The 9,281-nt window shown below is 53.4% G+C and overlaps 1 protein-coding gene across 7 annotated transcripts in view; it reads right to left on the bottom strand.

The window, feature by feature from the left end:
- Positions 1-829: 829 nt before the first annotated feature.
- ATP2A3 (ATPase sarcoplasmic/endoplasmic reticulum Ca2+ transporting 3) overlaps positions 830-9,281 on the bottom strand; it is a 33,961-nt gene continuing 25,509 nt past the window's right edge. For 4 of the 7 annotated variants that reach the window (XM_082705810.1, XM_082705812.1, XM_082705808.1 and 1 more), the window contains 4 exons: positions 6,395-6,528; positions 5,807-5,924; positions 5,202-5,319; positions 830-2,194 (listed from right to left, as the gene is read on the bottom strand). In XM_082705810.1, coding sequence (XP_082561936.1) covers positions 2,175-2,194; positions 5,202-5,319; positions 5,807-5,924; positions 6,395-6,528 — 390 coding nt within the window. In that variant the 3' untranslated portion in view covers positions 830-2,174. The remainder of the gene's footprint in view (positions 2,195-5,201; positions 5,320-5,806; positions 5,925-6,394; positions 6,529-9,281) is intronic. The other 3 variants (XM_082705814.1, XM_082705811.1, XM_082705809.1) reach the window with 1 other exon arrangement.

Genomic DNA, 9,281 nt, shown 5'->3' with positions numbered 1-9,281 from the left:
CTCTGCTGTCCCTGCTAGGAAACTCTTAATTGCTAAACAAGGGATCCACATTTTCATTTTGCACTGAGCCCCACAAATCACATAGTCAGTCCTGCCTCTGGATCTTTGGGCAGGGCCTGATTTCCCTTTGCAGGGCAGCTGGGCAGAAGATTAGATACAGAAACTTCATGAGTGAATCTACCCTCCAGAGGAAGGAGAGGAAGGAGACAGGGACACATCGCTATTCGTGCCACAGAGTCCCTGCTCCTAGAGAGTAGGGCTGCCTGAGTGAGTCAGGAATGAACACCAAGCAACCTCTCTAAGGTCCCTGGACAATCTGAGTTGAGGGAAGCCTTGGGGAGGTGTTCTTGAGCTGGGCCTAGGAGGGCAAGAAGTCAATGGCATCCTGGGGTTCAAAGGGGGCAAGTAAACAGAGAGAGAAACCTCAGGGAGAGATGTAGGACCCAGGGAATGGCCAGGGCTGGAGGCTCCTGATACTTTGGCTCTAGGCCTAGCCCTGCCCCAGGCCGTCATGAACCCCTCCCAGCCTGTTTCCCCAGTGACGACATTTGACTCTTAACATGTGCAAAGGGCTTTGAACACATACACAAACTATCAAGTGCTGTCTCTGTGAGCAGAGTCGTGCATCTGCCCTTTGAGTGTGGGTCAGGAAATCAGTGCATCTCCTGGGTCTTGTCTTAGAAGACAGCAATCCCTGGCTGGCAATGTGGGAACCCCAGACCCTGGCTCCAGTTTCCTGATGTGAGTGGGTGTGGGTTGTGGGAACCCAGGTGAACACACAGGCGGATGGTGGAACCACTCTCTAGGAAAACAGAAGGTGACGGTCCTCTGTTGCCCCAGGCACTCAACCTTTATTTCTCTACTGGCTGCATGTCAACAGATGGGTACAGAGCCCTGCCATCCTCCCCCACTTCAAAGACTGCCTTCCCTCCAGCAGGAAAGAAACAGAGAATCTCTGTGGGCTGGTTCCCAGGGGAGGCTTGCCTAACCCTGCATCTCTTATGGCCTCTCTGGAGACTTGGAGGGCACAGGGGAGGGAGGAGAAGAAGAGGCCACAGTACCTGGAGCCCATTTGCCTGATTTTTGCCAAAGGGGCAAAAGCTGAGTTAGAAGAACATTTGGGTCCATCAAACACTTTTCCCATCATTTGACATGATGTGACAGGCATTCCTCCACCAAGGAGGGAGGGAAAGGAAGTGCCCTTGGGTAACTAGCCATTCTCATTGACATCCTTTCAACACATGGGGATGTAGGGTTGGGGGCAAAGAGTGAGGCCAAGAGTCTAGGGCACTCAGAACCACCCAGCCATGCAGACTGTGGGATGGTGCACACAGGGCTGGGCTGAAAGGGCACCGTGATTAGGTACCCAAGGATGTCTGGGTTCTTAGGCACCAGGGACATGAAGGGCAAATCCGTCCTCTGCTAGGCAGACTAGGCAGCACCGAGAGAGACTTGGCATGTCTCTCATTTGCTTAGGACAGGAACTCTGAGTCTGGGAGTGCCCAGAGCAAGGCAGACAAGCCAGCTGTCTCCCGGGAAGGGGATCCTTGCCCAGCCCCCTTCCCCTACCACCATGTCCCTCTCTCTGACCCTTTAATCCCCCGTACATATAAACAGTAAGAGGCTCAAGCCCTCATGAGCCCTCTGTTTGTGGAAACAGAGTGGAGGGGGGTTGTCTGCCCTTGCTGTGCACAGCTGGGCCCAGATGTTTCCCCCACTTCACTCGCTTACTGACCAGGCCCCAGACCAATCACTAAGCAAGAGGTCAGAGCTGGCAAGAACTCTGGGAGTCCTCCATCAGTGTAGAGGCACCAGTCACCAAGTAAATGACCAGCCTCCAAGCAAGACGGTGCCTGCTCCAGAGTGTGCTCATGGATTTGGGGGTAGAGGGCTCTGCATGTCTGGACTGACTGCCAGCTCTGGCTTCTGGGCAGATCCTCCCCAACCCCCCACCCAGGCTGTAGCTCCTGGGCTAGAGCTTCATAGGTGAACTTCCCAGGAGAGTCCCAAAGACATGAATTCTAGAGCCCCCGTGTGTATGGAAGCAGGGGCAGAGACTCTTGGCAGGGCCCGGTGAGCAAGCGATGAACGTGATGGCAGTGTGGAGAGCAGAGGGGAAGGCCTGGGCATCATCAGTCTGAGGTACACACCGGAGATTCCACTGTTCCCAGAATTCACTTCTGGTCCTTTTCTTCTGGAAGAAAAACCCAAGAGTACACTGAGAGATGTGTGTGTGACAGTGCGTACCCACACTGGTTCCTTCTAGCTCCTTCCATCCTCCATTTCTCCTGGGATAGCTGCATTCTCCCATAGCGTTCATCAGGGGATCCCCAGTTCCACTGTGTCTCCTGATGTGCCCCACATGTCCAGATGATGCCCAGACACATTTCTCTGAAGTCCACGGGGCCTCTTCCATTCCACATGTTCTATCAACAACCCCAGCCCAGCCCAGGGCATATTTTCCTCTTGATTTTTAGTTTGGGAGGTAACTACCCAGTAGGATGAGATCCAGAATCTGGTGATATCAATGCTTCATTCATCTCATACACTCAGGCCTGCGGATTCTACCTACGCCTCTTGAGTTCATCTCTTTCTCCTGCTGCCCCCAGGCTTCAGGTCCTCTCAGCCCTGCCCTTAGCCCCCTCTTACCTCACCGTCACACTCCCTGACATCACACTACAAATCCAAGCTGTCAATCCCTTTGGTGGTTCTCTATTGCCTTCAGAATAAAATGCAAGCCCACCTTGTATCCTGGACTCTCCCAGATCTGTCCCCACTTAGTTTCTCCAGGCCTCCTCTCACTTCAGTCTGGCCCACTGGCTTCTGCTTGATAGCTGCTCAGCCACAACTGGGTACAGCCAAGAGACAGGGCAAGGGGACCCCCCCCCCACCCCTCACCTACCCCCTGGAGCTGACTGGGCGTATGCAATTCTCCCCAGGACACATCCCTCATAAATCAGAGGGAAGCTGCAAGCATCAAGCCTCAGCAAAACTTCCCTAAAAGGCCACCAGGCTGGCTTGGGAATGCAACAGGGTCCCCTCTCTCACCCCCGCGCCATCCGGCTTTAGGAGGCCCGAGGGACTGCAGCCACACAGGGCAAAGCTGTTTGGCTTACAGCAGGCACACAGCACTCCACCTCTCAGATGTGGCCACAGATGCCCAGCCCAAGTCTTTCCTGTGGGCCCACAGCCACTCCCTAGAGCAGGACACCACCCTCTCAAGCCAAGCCTCACCAGGACCATAGTCAACATCTCAGGTTCATGGTGGAGGTGGAGGTGTTGCCCAGAACCAGCTCACTCTGGGCTGGACTCAGTTGTCTGCCCTCAGATCAGCTCAACACAACCCATCAGCCTCCCTGCCTTGCCCCTCCCATGTGTCCTCCATGTTATCCCAGTCCCTTCCATGCTTCCACACATCTGTGGCTCTCACTGCCTTGAAGATAATGTCCAGAGTCCTTAACCTGGCATTCAAGGCCCTTTTCACACTCTAGCCTTACTTCTCTACCTTGCACTCTGAGCCCCCAGCCCCACTAGAGACGCCAAACCATGCTGCTTAGCTCTTTCTCCACCAAGTTCCATCCTCCCCTTTCAAACCTCTGCTCGGACTTGTCTCTTCTAGAAATCACCTCCAACCCTTGGCCCAGCAGGGATTGCTCCTTCCAACCTGCCCCATCCTGTTAGGGGCCCCCTCCCAAATCCTCCACCATCCAGCAGCTGGGACTGAACAGTGCCCGAGACACAGGCTCTTCCCCATTGGCTAAGAAATTTTCTAAGTTTTCTTAAGAAAGTGTGCTGAACTCCTTGGCAGTTGTGGCTGCTAGGGAAAGCTCTCAAGGAAGACAGAGAAGCTGCGTGAGCTGCCAATGAGGCTTGACTTCTCAAGTGAGTTAGTGTGATCAAGGTTGGTGGATGGATTTCCTGGTAGACCACCTCTGGGCTTCAGCCAAAAATGTGGAGGCCCTGGGCTCCTAAGGACAGAGTTTTAGGTGATCGACCCATTTCACTTTCTTCAGCTCCCGAGGAGTATCCGCAGTGAGTGGGTCAGAAGGAACCATACAGGGGGCAAAATGCCTTGCCTTGCTTCCTGCTTCCTCACCCATGTGCTCTAACAAGGTCTTGCATTGGCTGAGTACCTACTTTTACCCTCAGGTAAGCCCCTCTGTGTGTGTCTGCTATGGACAGACCTGCGGTGGGCCAGCTTCCCCAGAGAGAGGAGGCTGACTTGTTTTGTTTGGCCTCTTTAAGAAGATAAAATGTTTGCAGCACCCAGGAGCACTGGCCAGCGTGGGAGATAGGAGCCGATTGATTGCCCTGGCCCCTATGGAATGACAAGCACGTGATCTATTTATAGACCCTCCAACTCAGGCTCCCTCCCGAAGCTGCGACACATTCCTGCCAGAGATGGCCCTCAAGGACCCAGCTGCTCCAGGGCAGGCCTTGGCCATTGCTGGGCCTAATCCAGACCCTCCGCAGCAGCCTGGCCTGGGGGCTACTGCCTTGGTGCACACTCCCAGGAACAGGGAGGGTTTTTTTTTGCCCCTGCTTCTCACTCTAAGCACCTCTGACAGTGAGAAGATCCTGGCTCCCTCACCCTCGGGAGGTTCAGAATCACCCACTCTCTGAGGCTCCTCTGCCAGCAGGGGTCCCCAGCTTCCCCCACGACCCTGCCCCCAACCGTGACTCTGCCCTTTTCCCTCCAGTACCAGATTAAGGTAGACCCAGAGCTGTGAGCTCAGAAACAGAGAACCCCCTCATCTACCCTCCTATGAGGTGACACCAAAGAGGCCAATCCAGTGTGGTCTGGGGTCCCAGAGGTGGTCAGTAGCTGCCCACTCCATGCCCGGGAGACTGTCCTGAGAATGCCTGCCTAAAGACAGGCTGGGTTCAGAGGAGTTAGAGGCCAAGGCCCAAAGAAGGGTCCAGGGGGCCTGGCCATGCAGGGTTGGTGGCAAGTGAGGAGAAGGAGGGAGCAGGGCTCTGAGCGGTGCTCTTGGCTCCTATAGCACAAGACCCTGCTGATACCACAGGCCCTAGTCACCAGAGCAGAGCCCCTCCTTGTCCTCCACTTACTGATCCAAGAATACTTCTTTTCCGGGACAGACAGGGAGGCTGCAGCCTGGGAGCGGAGGCAGGCAGGGAGGGGGGCAGGGAGGCAGGCTGGAGACAAGCAGGGTGGGGAGGGTCTGGAGCTTCCCACTCACCATCCATGTGGTTCCGGGACAGGTACTTGAGGGCTTCATCAAGCAGGATGACAGGCAGAGATATCTGGAGCACGACCACCCACTGGCGCCCGCTCAGTGGGGTCACCTGGAAAATCAGCTGTGGCGGGGGGAGGGGTGGTTAAAGGTATGCCCCCACAATCTATCTGCATCATACACTTGGGCTACAATGGACTCCTCATGAGCAATTTCAGGACGCTCCTTGAGGTCCCACCTCCAGGTCTTTGTCTACCCTGGTTCCTCTACCAGCAGTGCCTGCCCTCCCCCGCTCTCACCCAATTACCGAATCTTCCTGGTCCTATCGGATAAGTGGGCGGGATTCTGCACTGGGGAGGAACATAGTCTCCTCCCACCCTGGCTTCGGGAGAGTCCCCATAGCAAGAGGTCTTATCCCTGCCTCTTCAGTTCCCCAAATCTGAGGGTCCCCAAGGCACAAGCTGTCTGTACCAAGCACCTTAAGATGTCTGCACTCCCAGTCCTCCATGCAAAAGGGCCCAGAGAGGCCCAGTGACCAACCCAGGGCCAGGCTGTTGCAGGAGGGCTTGGACCCTGTCACAGAAGAGGATTGGGGCAGGGTGGAAACTCACGGGCAGGGGTGGCACCAGTAGGATGAGGAAGTGCAGGGCCATGGACATGGCCACAGCGGCCAGCAGCCAAGGGTTCAGCCAGGGTGGCATCCGCAGCAATGACTGGTTCTCTGAGACACTGCCGAGGGCACAGGGTGCTCACTGGAGGCCCGGACATTAGCATGCCCTGCTGTGGGCAGCCATCCACCCATGGGGAGGCGTGGGGGCGGCCTGGGCTTCAGCATTTCCCTAATTGGGCCTGTAGGCTGGAGCACTTCTGGGAGGCCAGTGTAGCCAGAAGGGGTGGGTCACAGTTATTTGCTCAGCCCCCAGTGGCCTGTCCCAGGGCTTGGATGCCCTTTCTCTGTCCCTCAGACCCAATCTTGGCCCCTCTATTTATTCAGGCCCCGATCATGGCCTTCTTTGTTCCCTAAATCTCAATTCTGGCCCCACTTACTCTCAAAAGCCACTCTGGGACCCTCTGACACTTAGGCCCTAATCCCGACCCCCCTGATCCTCAGACCTGGGCCCTGACTGGCCCTCCGCCTCCCAACTTAGGCCTCACTCCCCCTCTCTCAGCCCCAGCTCCAGGCCCTCTGCCTAGCCCACCTGTTGAGGGCGTTGCACATTTCAATGGTCACCAGCACAGACAAGGCCATGGTTGTGGGAAAGCGTGACTCGAAGACCTCGCAGTCAATGTCAGCAAAGAGCAGGTTGTCCTTGGAGCACTTCAGGAAGTTCCTCTGAGGGCACCAAGGTGGGGTGGGGTGGGGTTAGGGAAAACAGTGATCAGGGGAGGGGCCAGTGTGTGGGAAGAGGGAAGCCTGGTTCCATCTTCAACCCCCATCTGAGAACATAATACAACCACTGGGCAAAGTGTGGTGGGCCCAAGGAGGGGCATTGATCAAGGATGGGGCCCAAGGAGGGGCTACATGGTGCTGGAGAAAAAGGCAGGCCATTGTGGGGTAGGAGTATGGAGGGACAGAGGGAGATCAGCTAGCATTAGGATGGGGAGGACAGAAGAGGGCCCCGGGCTGAGAGGGAGGAGGATATGGGGGCTCTACCCTGAAGGTGCCTGGAATATCGGAGGTGCAGGAGTGGGGGTGGTGACTTACTGGGACCACGGAATAAGTAAATGTACATGAAATCCAATCAGCCAAATTGCTTGAATAGAATCACCTTTGGTGCTATTAAATAAGATTCCATTCATATCTCCCTCCATTTCTGCCACTGAAATTGAGCTCTACCAGACTCGCCTTTTGCTTACAATGTGGATTAATGAATTGCTAGGTGCAGGCTTACTACATGGCTTCTTCATAATTAAGAAGAAGATCTCAGGGCTCGATAGAGGATGTGGCCACTGCCGCTGCAGTCCTAGGGGACAGTGCTCTTCCTGTTCATAGACTTCGCTTACAGATTCTGCTGTGATAAGATGCTGAGCTGAGGACATGCGTGAGAACTACTCTGTTTTCTTCCACAATACTGGGATGAGTGTGAATGTTTGTAACGGTTAAACAGCTTCCTTCTTCCAGTAACATAAATTTGTTCTCTGGACTATCATCTGAACACAGAGATCTTTTCAGCTAAAGGTTTAAAACCTGGATCCACCCTCGTAGAGAAATCTATATACGATGACAGGCTGTCGGAGCTCCTGTCCAGTAACTAGATCCGTTTTCCCACACTCCATAAATATGGGTAAGGTGACTGTCAGCCAGAAGGGGCCGCTAGCACTTTCCTCTTCTCTCTCATGCAGGATGAAAATTTCTAAAAGACTACAGCTTGGTTAGATTTCTTACTTTAACAAAGAGATGGAGATCCTGGTCTCATTTAAATCAACAGGGAGAGTTTCTCCAAAATCAAGCTCCAGTATCTGGAACAAGTGCATGTTTTTATTTGGCACTGATCATAGAGCAAAGAAAATGTCCTGACATTTGATTCCACCCAGAGAACAGGAGGACCAAGGGCCACTTCGTATTGTACCACTCTGGTCAGGCCCCACTTTCCCAGATCTTAATGGCCTACGTAGACATGTGCATTCAAGTGCAGTGTACACACCTTCCACTTGAGCTTGTGCAAGCCTAGAGCCTGCCTTTTGCATGTGCAGGGCAAAAAAAGGACAAACAGGATCATAGCGAGATGTTGCTATAGAAAAACGCCCTGCCCTTTCAGACCTTCTGGGTTTGTGCCCCTGGTCATGAGTCATGGTGTGGCCTCTTGAATTGTTTATTAGAAGGTACTCAAGGCTGGAACTTTGGTCTCATAGGTTCATTGTGAGCCTTGTGGGGGTGGGGGCTTGATTTCTCTGGGTGACGCCACTGTTCTGCCTACTCCTTCCCTTTGCTTCCCTGGCTATTTCCTATTTACCTCATCCTACACGGCCTTCTTGTGTTTCATTAATATAATAAATACTTACACAACTCTTACTACGTGCCAAATGTTGGTCTAAGCACTTTACAAGAAATCACTCCGTTCATCGTCCTGACAGCCTTATGAGGCTGAGGCGGGGACCATTATTACCCATTTTATAGATGAGGAAACTAACTGAGACGTTAAATCGACTGTCCAAAGTTATACAGCCAGTGTGCGGCAGAACTAGGCTCCATGCTCTGTGCTCTTAACCACTCTGCTGCCTTTTGACAGCTTCCTTCAGGAACCAAGGGCGGTTCTAGGCAGCTCTGCTGAAACTCCAACAACCGAAGCTGAAAGTTCCACCTTAGGTCTAACCATTGACCACCTCCAAGTCCCACAGCCACCTGTATATTTTTGGCTAAAGATTTTCTTTTGTTTTCTTTTTAAAGATTTTATTTATTTATTCCATTTATTTATTTATTTGATACAGAGAGAGCGTGCACAAGATGGGGAATACTAGGCCGAAAGGAAAGGGAGAAGCAGGCTCCCCACAGAGCAGGGACAGCCCAATGTGGGACTCGATCCCAGGACCCCAGCCAGGATCATGACCTGAGCCGAAGGCAGTCGCTTAACCAGCTGAGCCACCCAGGTCCCCGGCTGAAGCTTTTCACCTTAAAATGTGACTGCCACTTCCATGCTCTTCCCAGGTCTTTGCAGAGCCTTGGTCTGCTTGGTGACTGGCATCCAGTTGATGCTTACTAGCCATTTCTTGGCCAGATGGATAAATGAGAAATGGAATAACCTGAAGACAGTTGGTAAGGTGGCACCAACGGGACTGGGGACTAATGAGTAGTGGGTGTGGGGTATGACCTCCAGCTGTCTGGCATGGGTGACCAGGTCAGCAGTAGAACAGAGATGGGGGTAAAGGAAAGGGATTATCTGGGGAAAGGTGATAGATTTGATTTTGGTAAGTGCAATGGGCCTGTAGGATATCCCAGAGGAGATACCCAGCTGGATACATGGGACTATGCTCAGAAGAAAGATCAGGGTGGGGGTGGGCTGTCCTGGGATGTTTGAGATCTATTGATAAAGGAGGGTAATAGAGAGTGCTGGAAGAAGGCATAGACAGGGTGGTCAGCACACCATT

Source organism: Mustela nivalis, assembly GCF_964662115.1.
Source record: "Mustela nivalis genome assembly, chromosome: 17".
NCBI lineage: Eukaryota > Metazoa > Chordata > Mammalia > Carnivora > Mustelidae > Mustela > Mustela nivalis.
This window is presented reverse-complemented; position numbering and strand designations above follow the sequence as displayed.